This window comes from Argentina silus (assembly GCF_951799395.1).
Source record: "Argentina silus genome assembly, chromosome: 2".
NCBI classification, from domain to species: Eukaryota; Metazoa; Chordata; class Actinopteri; order Argentiniformes; family Argentinidae; genus Argentina; species Argentina silus.
The window spans coordinates 25,559,734-25,579,526 of NC_139656.1; the positions used below are offsets into that span (position 1 = coordinate 25,559,734).

Consider the following 19,793-nt stretch of genomic DNA (forward strand, 5'->3'; position numbering starts at 1 on the left):
TTTCTTTGTCACTCGTTTTAAGTTTTAAGAGATTTAGTTTTTTGTTAATCATGTTTTTGCTCTTTGTTTCCTGTCATTCCTCTTTTTTGGGTTGCCATGGTCACTCACACCTGTTTTTTTTCCCCCCACTCTGTTGTCCTGAAGCCTCTCTGCCTTGCTCTAAGTCCGCTGTTTTCACCCCACACGTCGTCCGGCCAGGTATTACAGCCCCTCCCTCTGCCGCTCCTCACTGCCAGGCACACGGCACACACTCTCAGAGGTGTGTGGGGTAGCAGAGGCCCATCACAGACCCTTAACACAGGACAGTTTGTGATGGAAGTGAATGTGTTCATATATACTGTATGTCCTAACACAGGACAGTTTGTGATGGAAGTGAATGTGTTCATATAGTGTATTACTGTATGGTCTGTTTTGACTTGGTTGTTGTCCAAAAGACAGAACAAACCTCTTTAAGTGTAAGTAAGGGCCACTCCAGTCAAAAAGGCTGCATTTGAAGTCCCTCTCATCAATTTATACATGGGCTCATCACTCCCCCTACTGGTGAATGTATACAAGGTTCCTCCAGTGGTATGTAGTGTAATTCCCCCCCCCCCAAACATTTTTTATTTAAAAAGAATAATAAAGCTAAATTTAAATAATTGAACAAAGTTCAACTAGCAGTAGTTTTAGAATTGTACATTACAATAATGACTCGTACCGTGTTAGACTGGCATGCTGTTCCTCACGGTGTCTGTGTGTGTGTTCTCTGCCAGGCATCGACAAGGAGAACGTGGAGCTCTCTCCGACCACAAGTCACAACAACAGTGGGCGCACGCGACACGGCTCTGCCAGCCAGGTGCAGAAGCAGCGCAGTGCAGGCAGCTTCAAACGACCCAGTATAAAGAAGATTGTTTGAGAGAGGCCCTCCACTACTAGGGGGCCCACTGGGGCCTCCCTCCCTCCCTCCCTCCTTCCGCCCATGCCAGTCATCATGCTGCACTTCTACTCCAACTCTCCTCTCCTCTCTCTTTTTCTCAGCCTTGATTCTACTCATTTTACTTTAGTTTTGTGTTGTTGTTTTTTTTTATTTTATTTTTTTTATTATCCTAACCCGTCCGGTCAGCCATATTTGCTTGACGATCAACATGTATTGAAGAACTCTCTGAATTTGTTTTGCAGTTTTGTTTTGTAAAACAAGTCAGTGTTTGAGATGTTACGGAGACTAAGTGTGGCGTTTCTTTTTTTATGTTTTGTCTTTGTTACATGCTGAAATGCATTGGAATCCTTTTTAAGACCGCATTAGTTGACAGAAAGCACTGACATTGACAACACTGCAGAAACAGTCGGGATCATCGTGTCTGAAGCCATTTTGTTGTCTCTTTGTCTTGGTTTAAGTTTTGTATCATAATGACAAAGTATTAAGAGAAGACCATTTCTGTGATTTGCACAATTTTTCTGTAATTTGCTCATTTTTTCGTTGCTTTTTAATTGTTGTTAGTTGAAGGACGTTTTCCTCAAGCTGAGAGAGCTTTACCAATGGGGCTGAACTAGATCAAAGGACAACCTGCAGACGCCTCTCATTGGGACTCTTGGATATGGAAAGAGGGATTTGGCCTTGGGACCCAGCATTGAGGAAAAGGTTCCATCTGACCCACCAGTGACCCTGCAGAAGGAAAACATGACCCTGCCTGACAGACACACACACACACATACACATACACACACTAGATGGAGACAAGACCCACATTCTGGAGGACATTTCTGAAAGCCCTGCAACCACCCTGCAACATCTCCTAAAAGCATGGCCAACAGACATGACTGATGTGTTCTGCAGTGGAGGTGTCGGGGGCTGGACTATTGATTGTTCCTGTTTTGAGCTCTGTCAGGGACAATCCAATGATGGCCAAGCCATGTGTTCCTATTGATTTATTGATTGTCAAAGCGAGGGGGATTCCTCTTGATTAGGCGCTATATTTATTCACATATGATGAGTTCCAGAAAGGGTCAAGTGAGTGGGCCACTGTGGGTCTGCAGGTCTCAGAGCTTTATCTTTTAATCAGCACCCAATTTATGTATGAAACACTATGGCAGGAGACTTTGAATCTAAGGAGTTATAATCTGGAGGAAAACCAGGAATAGACTATGTTTTCCTATTTTGGAAACACATTGGAAATTGGCCTTAGATATGAGATTTGAAATATAGTAATATCTATAGTGGTAGTCTTTCTCAGTAATAATTGTCTCATTCTTGCCCATACTTTAACACACACACACACAGACACACACACACACTTGGGAGGTTGTTTTGTTCATTGTGTGCCTTTTCTAGGGTTTTCAGATGTTTATAATGAAATGAGAAATGGAGAAACTTGCTTCATACAACAAAAAGGTACTATTGTAGGTTACTCTGCATAAATGTGTATATATATACAGTTATAAGTATTGTAAACAATACCTTATGATACACAAATATACAGTCATTACTAATCTGCTGCCTGATAATAATTGCCCTGTATGGTTGTATATTCATGTAAAACATTAACATTTGGTACCTCTTGTCAAAACAAATATCCATCCGAAAATTCCATGATGTTAGGGACCAGATTTAATAAGACTGCATCTGTGCAAATCTTGCGCCTGTTTTTCAAGAATCAATTTAGAAGGCAGGCTGATGGGTTGAAGTGTCCAGAATAGTGAAGAGACACTCATGTTTGAGTTGTACTCTCGGTTGGAAAAATAGGTGCTAATGGTGGTCTGGTTCAAGAGCTTAAGTAAATCTGTCCCTATTCATGATGTAAATAGTAAAAGACTTTATTTGTTGTAAGGTAATTACAATTGCATTGTTATGATTTATTTTAGAGTGAACTTAATTTTATTATTGATGAAAAAACAAACCAAATTTCATTTGAAAGATTTGAAATATGGATTCATGTAAAAGAAACAGTTATGGTTTTATCAACTCTAGATACCTACCGAATAGTTTTCTCCATGTTGACAAAATCTGCGTAATGAAATGATGCCAAAAAAAAAAAAAAAAAAAACATTCTGAGGGATTGAGACTATGGTCAGGTTGTGTTCTCAGATATAGGATAACTGTGTGTACAGCTCTGGGTTTTGTTGGCCCTTCTTGCCATTGTCTTCCCTCAATAGTCTGTTGTGTGGCACGTGTTAAGGTCTAGGCATAGGGCTCGGTCCCATGCAGCAGTGTGGCACGCCCTGGGATGCTGCACCAAAGACTAGCTTGCACTAGCGAAAGGAAAATCAAACCTGTTCTGTTCTTTCTCATTGTTTACTTTCTCTCACAGCCTTTGCATTTGGTCCAATATGCCTTGCATAGATAGATTGAACATGTGGCAAAAAAAAACAACAGCAGAGACTTTCCTCTCTCTAAACATGGTGCAGTTTGTTCAGCAGCACAGGAGTCCTCTGGTCACTCCATTTCATAGGCTAATCACTAGGGCTCCGAGTTTTTCCCCAGTCAAGTCACTTTGGTCAAGAAAAACCCACAGCCCTATTCATGGTGCCTGGTTCCATATTTTGGCTGTTGGAGACATGTACCAAGAAACCAACCAGTGCCATACATTGAATCTCTCTATGAAGTCATGGTTGCCCGGATGCTTGTGCCAACTCCTTCAGAATGTTTTTGTAAGTGTGCTTGTTATGGAGTTAACATAATCATGGGGCGAAACACAATGACACTATTCCATTAGATGTTTTCCTTTTTTTAAATTTTATTTTTTTACTTGCCTTTGGTGAGGAACGCGTGTGTGCATCAAGTGCATTATGTACACTGAGTTTGGAACCTGTATATACACGAGTGGGGTAGGGAGGACGAAGACTGACAGTTTGCTACAAAAAACACTGAGTAGTGAATGTTTTACTCGCCATTTTGTTTTCACGTACATCCATCCGTCTTAACAACCATGCTCTTTAACTACATTTGTTGTCCTATTCTGTTAATCCGGCTTATATTGGACATGATGACCATAAGGAAATGAACAATGTGCGCACTGAGTTGTTTTTCCAAATTCAAAGTGTGTTGGTGCTGATGAGAGTTAATGAACTTTGTGTTTTGTGTATTGAAGTTGAACTCCATGCCTGGATTTTGTTTACAAATGTTTAAATATACTTGAATCAGGAGGATATATGTCTATAAGAAGCAGTTCCTCATCATGGAAAGGGAAAAAAAAATAAAGCTTTTAAAAGTTAAATGGAACAAGTTTACCAAACGCAATCAACGCGATTTTAAGAGATCTAGTGTGAAGGAAACCAAAGTTTAGGAACTGCAATATAGTACACACATAAACTCTGAAACTACTGCGTTTGATAAACAGTCCTCTAGGAAGTCTAATGTTCTAACCACCCAGTAACGCTATACTTTAGGGGGGTGGGCGGGGGAGGGGGGTGGGGGATATATGTAAACTGTGTAGTGAAAGTGAGATGGACCAAGCTATAGTATGAATCAATGAAAACCACAATATTATTTCTTATGCTTTTTTTTTTTTTTTTTTTTCATTGTGTATGTGCTTTTTGTGAAGTTCTCAGTAATGGATAGTCACAACAGCAGCAGCATTCTCCATGGTCTGCTATGATGATCTGTGTATTGTTAACGTGTCAATTCTTTTATCTGCCCTCATCAGGCCAGCAGAGCTCTGTTTCAAGCTCCTACACCTTGAAGGCTGAATCCCAATCAAAAAAATGTTTTCTCCTTTGTTTTTATTTGATGGTGTATATCAGTGCACCTTGATTATTACATGCTCAATGGATCTCCTCTCAGTGTCGCAAATCTGAAGGGATAGGCCAGGCAAAATGTGTTTTGCCATGCTTTTACTTTTGATGATAATTCATAATTTAGAAAAACTGAATGGAATTACAATGTCACTTACAATGTTGCCCTGATTTGATTCAACTGAAGGTGTACACTTTTGGCTGTACTGGCATGTGAAATGGAAGACTTTCACCAAAAGACTATACTTGCAGTAGCTCAGGAGATACTATGTTAGACAACATTAAACTAATTTGTGCAATGTACGGATAAAACAATTTCAAAATGTCTTTCCTCCTCAAACATTGCTTTAATACAGTAATTGCCTTTTTGTGTTCCTTTCAAAATGACAACTGAAAAGTTTTGGATGTTGGGGACCCAAACACTAGTTAACCCACCAATCACAGGTGGAAATATTGGGGCCAGACATTTGTCTCTTGAAGGTCAACTGAACTGAGCTCTCTGTAAATGTACTGTAGGTTTTCATGATTCTTAACTGAAGTCAATTGTGTCTTGCGCTAGTGTGATATCCTAATTTGGCACATGTCAAGGTTATGCAAAAATATTTTTAACCATTGGCCACTGTTTTACTCTGTTTTTCCCTCATTTTTTACGCAGTAAGCTTCACCTCTGTAAATAATTTTGTGTAAAAATCGACAAAGGTATATTTACTACACTGTAAATACATGTGATGATATATTGTATTATTTTGCTTTTTGTAAAGCAGTTAGTTGCTGTACATGTAAAACATACAAATTGAATTATTCTAGTGTTAGTAATGATAACCTCTCTCCATCATGTCACTGCATTATGTCATTAAATATATTGAGGAAAAATAAAGGTTCAATAGAGGATATAGATGACTGTGTACTCTAAACCTCCACTGTATGATAAGTTGCTGTCCTCATCTGATCTGACATTAACAGATGTTGCCCTAATAAAGATCATTTCTGTCCAACTTCTGACCGATAGTGATATATTTCAGAGTTCATGTGTTCCTGTGATTTTAAGACGTTCATCATGAAATATAGACTCGTTTACATTTTTCAAAAGTGTTATGTTCTGACTATGTTGCGCTGTAAATACACAAATAGTGAAGTGAGGCCGAACCAGAGCACTTGCACCTGCAGTGCGCTCCTGTTAGTGAGTGAAACCAATGAACTAGGGAGTCCAGTATTATCGCGAGGTTTGATTGGTTGATGTATCTGACCATAACTTCAGATCAGCTGCAAACAGTCTTCTTTGACCAAAGCTGGTTGAGAGGCACTCAGCAAACTGTTAGAATTGCTAGTTGCAGGTATACGACGGTTTTCTGCCTCGCCTAAAGAGGGATAAAACATACCTGGTGAGTAGCCAGCTAGCTTACTCAGTTCGTTGATCTTGCAAATGCATTGCCTTGTGTGGCGATGGAGCCAGAGCAAGCGAGCGTGGTTGATTTGACGCAAGCTAGCAGCTAGCTAGCCAACATCGCACTATATGTAATGCAAGATAGGCAAAAAAAAGAGGAAACTTCTGTCCCTACCAACAACAACAATTCATTGAAAGTCTGATTGCTTAGCTAGTGATTAATTCCCACGCGCACAATGACTGGATTTGCTGCCTAGCACAGTTCTTGCGGAGGAGGTGAGACTTCTTCATTCGAGAACCACAAACAGCAAGCCAGCGTCTTTGTCAGTTACAAACTAACGTAGGCTGTCTCAGGTTGTAGCTAGCTAACTACAGTAAATTATGTTTGACATGTCTGGCTGGTCTGATGTGGGTCACGGCAGCTACCATAAGGAAGTTCCTCTAAATTCAAAGTGATGCTGATGTTGACCTGTCAAAGGATGCTTTGCAGCTCAGTCCTGAGTCTTGCACTCAGGATCATGCTGGCAGGAGTTCTTGGCTGACCTATTTGACCTAGAGCAAACACACAAATAGCTGGAGGTCTGTCAATCATATTAGGATAATTACCTAGGCTTAATTAGAAACTCTCTACAGGTGTATTGCCACGGTGAGTTATGTTTTCTCCTGAGCCAATTCATGACAAGATCTGATGCACGAATTTGTTGCCCCTTTTTTTTTATCATCAGAATTTAACAACATAACGTTTGTTTGCACATGCTTGTAATACCACAAAAATAATTAAATGTGTTATGGGATCATAGATTTGGCTTGATTTATAGCTAATTAAAATCCTAACTACAACCAGTCACAGTAGACCAGAGTCAGACTCGCAACTCATTTGTCGGAGGACAAACTTCTGCAGACGGGACTGATGTAAGAAGTGATACTGATGTTAAGATCAACAATACTTTCTGTCAATGAAGACAGATGTGGAAAGTGGGGTTGAAAATCATTTGAGGAACGACAATATGGTGCTTTGTCCCCTTTATTCTGAGGACTACTAAATCCATTGTTCAGGAGGACTGTCAGTTGAACCTGCCTGTATTAGAGCTGTAGTACCCAATGTCCCCGAGTGTATAACTCCATACAGTTGTGATGGTTCAGATATTTATCCACTGCTATTAATAGTCATTGTTCCTTCCTGCCTTCTGTGGACTATGAAACTAATAAACACTGTATACTTGAGCTTTTCCGCTGTTAAGACAGATTGCTAGTGTGGCAGTTGATGTAACTAGCCACTATTATGTGCTGACAAATTGGGGCACAGAGTGGGGTCATGGGGTCAAAGTCCAGGCACACCACTGGCTCTCTAGGGCTTTGTATGACATGACATGGCAGGGCTGGCATGCCTAGCAAGAGGCGTAGCCAAGTTCAGTTGTCAGTATGCCAGAGTCTGAAGGTCGAAGGCTTTAGTAAAACCCTGTGTCACATACTGCAATGTCGCCCATGACGCTGTTCCATTACACAGGGTCTGTTGGGGAATGGCATGCCTCTGTTGACTTTTATATCTATGCTTGGCCTCATGCTCTACCAGAAGGTCATGGGTGGGTGGACCTGCACGTAGCCTAGGATAGCCTCGTCAGTGTAGCTGAGCCAAACTGCCTCTGTGTTTTGGAGTCTTAAAATAGACATATTACCAAGCTATGTCTCTCTGTTAGTCAAAGGCTAAACAATGCCTGTTGTTAGCAACACTACATTAGGCCCGTCTTCTGCGCAGTACCAAGAAAATTGGCTAGATAGGCCTATTTGGTAGTTGATATATACACCCACACACACACATACACACTAGGCATACAATACATATGCCCATATTAAACAAACAAACTAGATTAGGAAATCAATTGATAAACTCAGCAGTCCTATTGTTAAGTGGTAAATCATGACGATTGGGCTAGCGGTCAGAGCCCTGAATCAGACGTCCTTGGTTGACCCGCTGCAAAAGGTACCATGTGACACCGGAGCTCTGTTGGCTGTAATCAGACGCTGTCACCATGGCGAATAATGGGATTGCTCCGAGGTCTGGAGCCTGAGGGTGTTCCTCCGGCTACAGGAGGGTGGCCATGCCCCCTTCACCTTCCCCTTTAACTGGAGGCTTCATTATCATCAGTGCTTCTCACCTTTCTACCCCAGCTAGCAGTAAAGATGTGATTAGAGAGTCTTATGGTGTTGTTAACATGACCCTCTTGTCTCATTTCTCAGGTGTTGCTGTTAGCAGCTGAAGGCGATGCTGCTGAGGCTTCGCTCAGTGCTTCCTCTCTCTCTGTCGGGAGTATTGGCTTTCATTGGCCTGTGGTGGTACACCTCACGGAAGAAACGCCGCCTCACCGCCAATGACACTGCAGAAGACAAAACCACAGACCGCCTGTCCTCCCCCAAAGAGGGAGGCAGCGGTGTTGTGCAGAACGGCCACTCCACCGAGACGGATAGGCACAGGAAGCAAGAAAAGGAGGGCTCGTTTATGAAACAGGAGGTTGTTGCAAGTACAAACACACAAGCGGCAGAGCGGGGCGCAGTGCCTCTCGACCAATCACAACCCAAGGAAAGTGTAGGAAGGGTGGGTGAGGCTGAAGAGTGTCTCACCCCAGGAAAGTCCTTTACAGAGAGTACTGAGTCTTTGTCTGGTGAGAGCGCGGGCATAACGCCTCAACCGTCCCCACCATCTCAGACACCCGACACCACAAACAGCACTTTGACCAAAGGGTGCGTGGAGGGAGTTCGGCCGGACCCAGAGGGGGAAGTCGGAGAAGAGAAAATGAGAGTCCGTTTTGCAGAAACGCGGCCCCGCATTTCCAAAGAAATCCTCCCTGTCCTGTCTGCGATGGAAGACACAGCCTGCGGGCCTAGTCCACCAGATGCCACCTGCCCCAGGAGCACCCTGACCGCCCTCTCTACCAGCCCCCTCCAGGCTGAGGAACCTGAACCCAGCCGCATCAGCACCATCTCAGATGACATGAACCAGCTGGCGGCAGGCTTCATCACGGACGTGGTCTCGGCAGCAGTGTCTGTTGTCCTGAAGGAAAGGGCTTCAGAAAACGCCTCACTCGAACAGGACGCCAGCCCCCTCTGCAACAGCGGTAGCGGCGACCCCTGCACAACACCAGGCAAAAACACAGTGCTGGACAGTACAGCCCAGAGCGAGGTGCCTCGTCCATCGCAGGAGGATCAGCGGTTGACAACAGCCAGTGAGAACAGCAGTTCATCTCCTGTAGTCCGTGATGAGGGCATCATGCCCAGAAGCAGCAGTAGGACTGAGACTGAACAGACAGGATCGTGTCCAGACTCAGAGCCAGAAGAAGATGAGGAGGAGGAGGAGGATGATAATGATTCTGGCTCCAGCTCCAGCTCCTCATGTCAGTCAGAGGAGGGCTCCAGTGGGGAGGACTACAGGCGGTTGTCACCCACAGTGCCAGAGATCAGAGGGGACTCTGTGGACCAGGTTGGGAGCCCAAGGCCATCCCAGGGACAGGCTGAAGCACCCAGCAGCCCCAACCCTGGTGCCCTCAGTAACGGTCACAGGACCGTGGAGGTGGAGTGTGTTCAAGGTGAGATCCAGCAGAGCTTCCTCTTACTCTGAGGCTTTCTTCAATATAGATGAATAGATGGATACTTTAATTTTCCTTCATGAGGACAATAGGTTTGCAGGCCATTGTTACAGATAACAGGAACAATTATGCTATCAGAGGTAAATGTGTTTAGTTTACAGTTTGGCAAATGAGCAAGAGCTATTTTGTGTTCTTGAGAATTCAATTTGATATGGCCATATGGGCCCACTTGAATTTTTAGCATCATGAGTTGGTTTTTAATTAGCCTACTCCTGCATGAAAAGAGAACACCCCTGGCATTCTGTCACCACAGCAGAGTGACCCTACGTCTCTGTGTACCTCTGTAGCTAGATGTTAGTTCCACCCCGAGGCTCCCATGTCCTGTTTGGTACATGTGGCTTAGGAGGTCAGGGCTGAGTTTGCTGCTGTGCAGAAATCTGTTAGATTTTCCTTAATCCAAACAATATCCCCCCCCCCCCCCCCCCCCTCCTCCCAAGTCTCCAGCTGCTAGAGTTCTCATACATACAGCATGTGACCCAGGTTAAGTCCCAGCACCAGACACCATATATAGACAGCTTTTACAGCTGTGGATGAGGGGTGATATTTAACCTTTTCTCATCTTGATAAGCTCATGTTGCTAACATGCTGGGGTGATGCATTTTAGGCAACAAAAAAACTAAGATTTAAGCTGGACATTTATCAACTTTAGAAGTCCAGTACTCCTGGTTATCAGGAATTTACACATCAAACATGGATCCAAATAAAACATTATTATTTTTTTTTTTAAATGATTTTTTTTACATGCCCAGATGTACAGTGCTCTCTGTCTGTTGTATGGCTGTGTTTTGCGTGTGGCTCTGTCATTGCAGTTGGATGTGTACAGTACACAAGTGAGTGTTGTCAGTGACTGTGACCCGTACTGTCCCCAGGCTCTGGAGTGCCCAGCATGGACTCTGTAGATGGTTACTGTGAACAAGGAGCCGGAGACAACCAGCTTAACAGCAGCCAAGCCAGTGTACTAACAAGCAGCAGCCCCTCCGAGTCCCCACCAGTGGGTCAACCACAGAGCAGCAGCCAGAACAGCAGCCAGCCCACTGGACCACAGACCACCTGGGAGATCGAGGTGCCAAAGGTATAAGAGTCTGCCCTGTCTGATCCATTTAGAGGAGGCATCTATTACTTCAATATTGTTTCCTGTTTCATGTTTGGCATGTTTATCTTAAGTACCACTGACATCTGATATTTGACAGTATGACCTTTTAGCACAAGATATGTCCAGGTGACTTAGTCTCTAATGTAGGTGATGTTAGGGCTTATGTGATCCAACATTAGAAATGCCCATGCTTCAGAGAATGGAGGATGCTGCAGTCCTGGTGCTCTGGGGACACTAACCTCCGGGTGTCGTCTTGAGTCATGCTGTAGTAAGGCATGGTGGCTTGGCCTGTGGTTGGTGTGTACGGGGAATCCTGCTGATGTCATTCTCTCCTCAAGTTCTCTCAAGACAAGAGGACACTCCACACAGACCACAGAGCCAGCCATACACACCCTGTCTTACCCTCCTTCCAATTACCCTGAGAGCTGCTTCTGTGACACATCTGTCTGGTATTGGTTACATTTGAGCAAGCCGAGCCCCACGATCATGCTCGTGTGTGTGTGTGTGTGTGCGCGTGCGTGCGTGCGTGCGTGTGCGCGTGTGTGTACAACACCAGCCATACACTGTGCGCTGCAGTTCAGTCACTTTTGCTTACGCTGGCTTATCTCCACCGTACTCCAGCAATGAACGATATTCTTTTTTATATTGTGATATTTTCAAAAGTAATATCATGAATAAGAAATGTTTTATATCACGCTCAACCCTAGTGTGTGTGTGTCTGTGTGATGGCCTGACTGAGGCAACATTGCAATATACAGTTAACATTTACTGTGTCTTGTCACATTACTCATAATGTCAGCCTATTTTTCTTTTCTCCCTGTACTCTCCCTTTTTACCTGCCAGCATCTGGTAGGCAGACTGATTGGGAAGCAAGGGCGATATGTGAGCTTCCTGAAGGAAACCTCTGGAGCCAAGGTCTTCATCACCACTCTGCCCTTCACCCAGGAGGTTCAGATCTGCCACATAGAGGGTGAGTGGAGCACTGCCTCTCAGTCAGAACCTCTTGGGCCTGTGGTAGGTGCTTTGGCCTCCTGTACTAGGCTCACGTTGTGTGTCCCCCTCCAGGGACTAAGGAACAGGTGGACTGCGCTCTGGAATTGATCCGGAAGAAGTTCAAAGATTTGGAATTGACCAATTGTCACACCCTGCCGGCGACCTCCGGTGTGCCCTCTCTCCCCATCACATCCTGGGTGAGTGTCCGTCTCTTGCCTGGCCTGGCCTGGCCTGGTGACGTGTTGGAGTGTGGGTGGAGGTTAGCTTGGACCAATGGCCTCTCTCTCTGGAAAAACTAAGGGGACATGCCCAACCAGCAAACCGGTGTAGAATTTCTGAAGCGGTTAAAATTGGATTAGGGTCAGTTTCAAGTTATGACCTAGTCGGATACTGGTCAGAAGGGTCCCTTTAGTCTCACCCCTCTCTCTCTCTCCCTCTCTCATTCCCCTCAGCTGCTGCTTCCCCCAAGGGTGACTGTGGAGGTGACGGTGGTCCATGTAGCCTCCGGGAACTACGTGTTCCTCCAGCAACACACGCACCCCACCTTCCACGCGCTGCGCAGCCTGGACCAGCAGATGAGGCTGTGCTACTCTCACCCAGGCTGCCCCACCCTGCCGGCCCCAGTGGAAGGTACCGTGGACACAGTCACGTGGCTTTGGATTGCCTCTCTTCATGGGGTGGCTGTAATAATCTCTCCATCATTCTGGTCTTGTGCAATGTGTCCATTGTGTCTTCTTTTTTCCCCCCCCTCTCTCAATCCCATACTCACTCACTCACTCTCTCACTCTCACACACACAGTGGGAGTGATTTGCGCTGCCCAGATGCCAGAGGGAGGCTGGTGGAGAGCGCAGGTCATGCGATACAGCGAGGAGTCCAGGGAAGTGGAGGTCCGCTACGTCGACTACGGAGGCTACGACACCGTGGTGATAGATACCCTCCGCCAGATTAGGTGAATCCCTGTCTCACTGCTGTTTGATGAAAGGAATATCGATTGACATTGTGTGTCTGCATCGGGACTGTTACTGATGTTGTTGCTCCTCCGACAGGTCAGACTTTGTGTCATTACCTTTCCAAGCGTCTGAGGTGATCGTGGAAAATATCGCACCTCTTCCAGGTATGTTCCTGCTTCCCAAATACCCCCCATACCATTTAAAAAAAAAAGTAACCTGCTTTTTGTCGTTGTCCTATTTGAGACTGTAGGGTCAAGATGTGATGAATAGTTTTCTACCAGTGTTGAAGCACTATACTCCCCTGTGTGTAGTGCGCATGCTGTCATGTCAGTATATCAGGACTAACCCTTCTGCTGTTCCACCAGGGGACGAGGACTTCTCGGCTGCTGCAAAATCAGCACTAGAAGACTTGACACAAGGAGTGCCATTACTTGCACAGGTAGGAGTCAAAAGGGCACACAAGGATCTCTTCACCGTCTCTCTTCGCCCCCAGTATACAGTCAGCACACTGAAATAAAGAAAGGAGTTCTTACCTTTTTATTATCTGTTGCCTCTCATCAGGTCACAGACTTCCACACCAGTGGCATCCCTTTGGTACAGATATGGAGAACGGAAGGAGAAGAGGTATGACGATGTATTTAGAAATATAATAGTTAATATAAGAAGTATAGACACATTACGGCTGTCAGTTTCACCGTTGCAATTTAGGCGGTCCGAGATTTTCTAAACATATCCGGACAAAAAACTAAAACAAAGTGGTGCCCAAACAATGAGTGGTGGACTAATAGGGTGCTTTACAAGCTAACAGTGAAAGGATGGCCTCCAAACTGAAGGTGCGAATTGCTATTTCCATTTTTCCATATTTTTGTCCAACACTCTTGTTTACTTGGCAACATGTCACTTTAGCTTTAACTTCTTGTCCTTGGTCTGATTATATAGAAATCAGTTAAAAGAATATGTTGTCAACCAAAGTATCAGTTCATTCATCTGTTCAATTACTCGATTCATCTGTACAGCCTTAATATAATATATAATATGTGAGGATTTGCATCACTTTCTGTCAAAACATTGTCCTAAAATAATGTGTGAAATTATTCAGTGATTTTGTTTCTTATTATTGTCTCCATGTTTTTGTTGTTGTTGTTTTTTCCAGTTGGTATCAGTGAACCACGCTCTGGTAGAAAAGGGACTGTGTTGGTGGACAGACAGCCCCTGACTGTGATGGCGGAGCTGGAAGAGCCATCCTGCCGTGCCTCCTTGCCTCCTTGCCTTTTTCACCCTTGTACTCCCTCAGAACCTGCTCAGGACTGCTGCCCTGCTGGGCCACAGCAATGGCGTATTTCCCTCAACTCTACTGTTCATTACTTTGTTTGGTACAACCATGTGCACACTACTAAGGATACTGATGTAGGAATGATATATTTGTTTGTCTTTTTTGTTTTATTTACTTGTTTCATTTACTCCCCCCCCCCCCCGCCCATTCTATCTTCATTTGGTGATAATGATAACATTATTAATTCCAAATACAGTTAATACTTTTTCCTTATATGGTTTGAATTCATAATTCAAAATGTATTCGATTTCACCCGCTGGCCCCTGAAATGACCAGGCTGTCTTGTTGTCCATGGTTAAGGTCTTACATAAATTAATAAATGGTATGTTCTTCTGGGAGTTTTATCTGCAACTATAACTTAGCAACAGACTGTTATGCCGAAGATGCATACTGGCACTGTCAGTGTTCAAAATATGATGTACTTGAATCACGTCATGATAGGAAGACACATCTTTTTAAAATGTATGTGTCAGTAGTTTTGAAAGCCTTTTTTTGGGGGGGGGTGGTTTGCACCCAGATTAAGGCTACTCCTGGATTAGAGACTTTATACAATGGATAGTTCCATTCCAAGTACTTTCTTGTCCAGGATTATGAGCAATTTCTAGTCTGGGAAACCGCCCCTTTTGTTACAAACAGAAGGGAAGGTGCAAAATTACACTACCCAATATGTCCAGTAGATGGCGCCCAATGCTAAGTTTTTGCCATTCACGTGGCTCAAGGGGCAGAGAATGTGATGGATTCATAGAGAACCTTTTCTTTGATAAGCACATGCTAATGTGTCATCAATACATATATTACTGTGTAATGGGTGAGCTCATTTGAACTTCATTCAGAATGTTTAATGTTATGTAAACCAGCTGTAATTAAAGTTTCCCACTATTGTTTGTCAGGTCTGCAATGTTTTGGTAATAAAACAGTCTGTTTACTTGTGAGGCTTTTTAGGACATGGGTCCAGGCAGCTGAAAACTTCATGATTATTGTACTGAAACTAAATACCCACTCCATCAGCTGAACTCTGTGTAGGAGGCATTTGTACAGTAGGATCAATGTAGAGTCACTTTGAGTGAATGTATTTCCTGCAAAGCTACAACAATGTCATTGTCTGTCAATGGAAATGCACAACTGCTTATATCCACATATGCTTCCCCATGTTTGAATTTGATGCAATAAAATGTGTTTTGTGTGGAGATATCACATTGGAGTGATCTACTGTCTCTTTGCTTTATTTATCCAGATGTCATTTGGGGACTATCTTCTCCTAGCAAGCTTTTTATTCATGATTATTGAGTGTTCATGGTGTCTTATATACATTTCAAGTATATACGTTTCACCCAACAGTCTGTATACAAAAGTTATTAACTGTCAGACTAGGTAGTTTGGAATGTCTTAATTCTGATCTAATCTACAATAAGAATGTATGAGCGGTTTCAGAAGACTTCCACAGGTGTTTGCTTTAGCCTGCGGTGGGCATTGCTGTGTAGAATTCACTATCCTGCTGACGGGATAATAATTAGATGGAGGTTGGAGAAGAATTATTTTCCGAAATCACCTGTGGTGCACATTAATGCTCAAGCAAAGGCCTTTTGATAATGCAGCAGCATGAACTCCTTAGTGTCTTTGATTAGACTAATTAAAGGCGTGTGGAATGTAAAAAAAAAAAAAGAAACACAAAAAAAACCGATAATCGCAGGGCAGGACTATGAGTAGCCTCATCCAAGACCCCCATTGATTAATGAAGTCACACTTTGTCATTCCCCATTATCTCCGCTGCTCATAATAGCACACTCAGTCATCCAGCAGCAGTGGAGAGAGATTGAAGGATTAGCAAAGGTCTCCTCACTTTGAGCTCCATAAATGCTCTCTTTAGTCATGATGCTCAACTCAAGTTAGCGCAGCAGTCCATGAGGTTTTGATTGTGACGCTGAGAGCAGGAAATCCTATTTTTGCATATTCGTCTACGTAATGATATGAGCAAGATGAGTGACTAAGGGTCTATGGAGGGTGCCTTCTCACTTAAAGGACATTGACAAGTTAAGGTTGATGATGACTCAAAGTTTGGCATATGTTATGCAATACACTCAATGGAGGCTGGTGGAGGTAGAACTCGGAGAAGGGGCTCATTGCAATGCATGGAATGGAATAAGGAATCGATACAATGAGCCCGTCCTCCGATTTCTACCTCCACCGAATACAGTACATGGTGGATTTACAGTACAATACCTGGTGTTTTATTTCTATAGTTTTCATTCTAACACATGAGGACCATTTGAAGTTTCATCATTCTGCTAATGATTGTGTTAAGTGTTCTTCTCAAGTGTTGTGTGGGTGGCTACACAGCACAGGTGCAATTGATTAACAAATCAATCATGATAAGTGATTCACAATATACACCACAGGTGTCGATGCTCAGTGTATGCTGCTGGGAATGAAACCGACAATTATGATCTTATATTTTGAGGTTTCCATCATGGCGAAGTGAAAGGTAAATGTTCATTATTCATACTCCATCTCAGGTGATGAGTTTTTGACACACTAGACCTAGACAGCTCTGGAACATCACCACATTGTAGTGTCACGGTACTTTTGATCCCCTTTCATCGGCTACGGGAGTCATGGCAACGTTTTATGTATCGCAAGAAATGAATGCAAGAAAACATTCTGAAAACTGGATCCATCCTATCCACTCTATGCGATGTATGTGTTTGAAAAAGATTGTTGATCCCACTTGCGTTATGCTTAAGGAGAAGTATTACTATTTAAGAACGGCCATGTGTGGCATTAAGAGCATGGAGGCTGAATCTGGGGAATACTGCAGGCAGGCCACGGCCGTGCTTTTGAACTAATGTCATCATTACAATAGAGGTTGAATATGAGAAGTCATCATCGTTAGGGAAAAAGACATCAGAGACCCTCAACACAGAACAGCAAAGTATGAGACTGGCGGTGCGGTACCTCTGTCACTGAGATCTGTGCATCGATCTCATCATGGTGCACTCGGTTTGAGCATTCCGTTGGCCAACGAGGGACCGTGTGACAGCTGCAGCAGACAAGGATGTCCCCAGCTGTCCTCTCACGCTCTTCTTCCCCTCCGCTCGCTCTCTCTCTCTTTCTCTCTCTCTCTCTCACACACACACACACACACACACACACACACACACACACACACACACACACTATCATTTCTCCCTCCCTCCAAATCTCACCATTGCTCCCTGAGATCAGCATCCACAGGCTTGGTTTATCCCTCTGCCATTCTTGAGTTACTATGACACTTTTGCGTGCTGAATGCCATCTCTACGGAAGAGCCGTGTGAGAACAAATTGTTAATGCGAGTGCTTGTCACTGCTGCATTCGATATATCAATGGTTTACGGAAGCTATGTTTGTTTATCTCTATGGCTTAGTTCTCTAGGTATTGGGGCTCACTTTACTGTGGTGGGCCTACGGTTTTGTTTATATCCTTCCCCTCCTAAATGGCTACATTGTCTTTCGTTTTAAAATGCTCCGATTCAGCGTCAACCTCAGTGTTATAATCGAGTGTCCAGTACATCTAATTTTAGCTTTGGGGTGAAAAGGGAAACTATAAATGTTTCAGATTTCATAGGAACTGAGGAGTAGTAAATCTGTTGAAGTGGAAAAATCCTCAAATTGATATGTTCAAGACATGTAACAGATGTAGGATATTAAAAATTCAAACTTCCTTTAAATACTTTATCTGTTCATTAATCAAACACAGATGCCATTGTATTTTGACTGCAGGCACAGTCACAAATGTGTCCCCATCATGAAATGATATGACGCCGTTGTGAAGGGGCTTTCCATTTTTACATATCGCCTTGATAACCTTGTTTACGAAAAGACCATGTTCTCCATTTCCACCCGGCCCTGATCTAGTGATGCCGTGTGTAGTTCATTGTTCTGTTGGGATTGAATACATGAATATGCAAAGTGGAAGGGTATATCATATTTTTTTGTGGGTAAAAGGGATCTGAGCTGGTGACTCTAAGAGCTGCATTGCTCATGTTGTTGCATCGCATCTCAGACACGCTCACTTAACACTAGTGGCTGCTCAGATTAAAGGGAAATCACAACCACTCCATAAAACTTGGCTTCAAGTGTTTTTTCATTTAAATGAATACAACAGCTGTCACAGTCACAGATCCCATTGAAATGTTTGCTTACCTTGTGAAGTCTTTTATTATTTACAGCACAAACTCCACAATGATTTCTCTCTCTCTCTCTCGCTCCCTGTGTCAAAGACATACGATCGACAAATTGACATATTTACCCTGGTACATACTGTACTAAACATTTACATTTTACTGTAGTGATGATTTGTTGTGCCTATATCCAGCCATAGCTAACCATTTGTAAGTGAAAATAAAGCTCAAATGTACCTAACATTTGTCACCATGTTTACAATCCTTGGATGAATAAAGGGCAGTAGTAGGACATTAGTTCATTTGTACTTACAAAATGTTTCTTATGTGACCTGTATCTAGGAGGGCACATAAGAGTCGATAAACCATTGCACAGAGCACAGCACTCATACACGAATCAGTCCAAAGTCAGCAATGACATCACCCTGCTTTTTCATTGTTTAAGTACCATACAAGGGTTCTCCTCAAAGATAAATTGTATGAACCGTGTGTGTGTGTGTGTGTGTGTGTGTGTGTGTGTGTGTGTGTGTGTGTGTGTTCCCCTTTCTCTGTCTCAGGCCACAGTGAGGAAATAAACAGCAGTCACTGTACCATGACTTGAAATCCACTGAGCATCCAGCTTTAATTGAGCTCTCACTTGTGCTCAGATTTAATGGAAAACGAGGCCCGCTTTCCCCAGTTACTGAGTAATGAACATGCATATTCAGAGGTTACTATTAAATCCACCTCTTTTTCTCTCCTTTTTCATATTGAGGTGGACTGTATCATTTGTACCTTTGCGAAATGCAATTATGGAATAGGTCTACAATACCAACACTTTCTTAGATGTGAAGAAGCACATACAAATATCCTTCCTAAACAGCTGTGGATGTGCACCTATAGTTATAGAAAATATAGTAACCCTCTTCTGTCAGAGGTATTGTAGGGTGCAGTACACAGTTCAGTGGTACAACACGCTGCTGTGCATACAGTAGGCCTACTTTAACCTGCCTCTTACTGAGAAGTTACATATTAACAATCTACACGTTCATACGGGCAGCACATATTCATAGGTTATGTCGTCAGTAAAATAATGAGAAAATTGGTGATATAATTGCGAAATTAAGAATTACATGTTCGTGCTGATAAGGAGTAAGATTCATGGTTAGGGCTAGAAGCCATACAACTTGATCCATGTTAATAACCTCCATTAATTGCACATACAATGTTTGACTTTGACGGAGCTCACTGTAAAACTGTTAAATTGAACAATACGAGGAAACACTGTACCCATTTTCTTGTAAAACACTGTTGTGCATCCACATTGTAACTAATCACAGCGGTTACAACATAGTCAGAAGCGCGTTCTGACCAATAGGGGGAGTGGTTTTCAGATTTTAATAGGCGGGTTTCTGTATTGACGTCAATTGGATTGGTTAGGTGACGGGCCTTTGCCCCGCCCCAAGTGGGCTAAGGGAGGGCATGCTGAGGGAGGGAGGGAGCTAGGCTGAGCTGATCCCACGTGTGACGATTCCTTTCCCGGCTCAGTAATA

At 43.4% G+C, this 19,793-nt stretch overlaps 2 protein-coding genes across 3 annotated transcripts in view; both read left to right on the plus strand.

The window, feature by feature from the left end:
- The window catches only part of nf1b (neurofibromin 1b), a 49,117-nt gene extending 43,415 nt beyond the window's left edge, over positions 1–5,702 (plus strand). The window contains 1 exon segment of the mRNA XM_083695704.1: positions 753–5,702. Coding sequence (XP_083551830.1) covers positions 753–895 — 143 coding nt within the window. The 3' untranslated portion in view covers positions 896–5,702.
- Positions 5,703–5,994: 292 nt separating this feature from the next.
- On the plus strand, positions 5,995–15,289 carry LOC310823026 (uncharacterized protein). Of its 2 annotated transcripts, XM_083695682.1 has the most exons (11): positions 5,995–6,089; positions 8,330–9,672; positions 10,602–10,804; positions 11,669–11,795; positions 11,891–12,015; positions 12,271–12,448; positions 12,618–12,768; positions 12,866–12,933; positions 13,135–13,208; positions 13,331–13,393; positions 13,923–15,289. In XM_083695682.1, exons 2-11 carry the CDS (start codon positions 8,355–8,357, stop codon positions 13,983–13,985), a joined length of 2,370 nt encoding a protein of 789 aa, XP_083551808.1. In that variant the 5' UTR covers positions 5,995–6,089; positions 8,330–8,354; the 3' UTR covers positions 13,986–15,289. The 2 variants fall into 2 exon arrangements, with proteins under 2 accessions (XP_083551808.1, XP_083551809.1); XM_083695683.1 differs by lacking the exon at positions 5,995–6,089 and having other exon boundaries at positions 8,312–9,672.
- Positions 15,290–19,793: the final 4,504 nt, after the last annotated feature.

Coding starts and splice junctions, on each gene's coding strand:
- LOC310823026 (XM_083695682.1), top strand. CDS start 8,355: ATGCTGCTGAGGCTTCGCTCAGTGCTTCCTCTCTCTCTGTCGGGAGTA. Junction 10,805..11,668: donor GGGAGATCGAGGTGCCAAAG/GTATAAGAGTCT, acceptor TTTACCTGCCAG/CATCTGGTAGGCAGACTGAT. Junction 12,934..13,134: donor AAATATCGCACCTCTTCCAG/GTATGTTCCTGC, acceptor CTGTTCCACCAG/GGGACGAGGACTTCTCGGCT.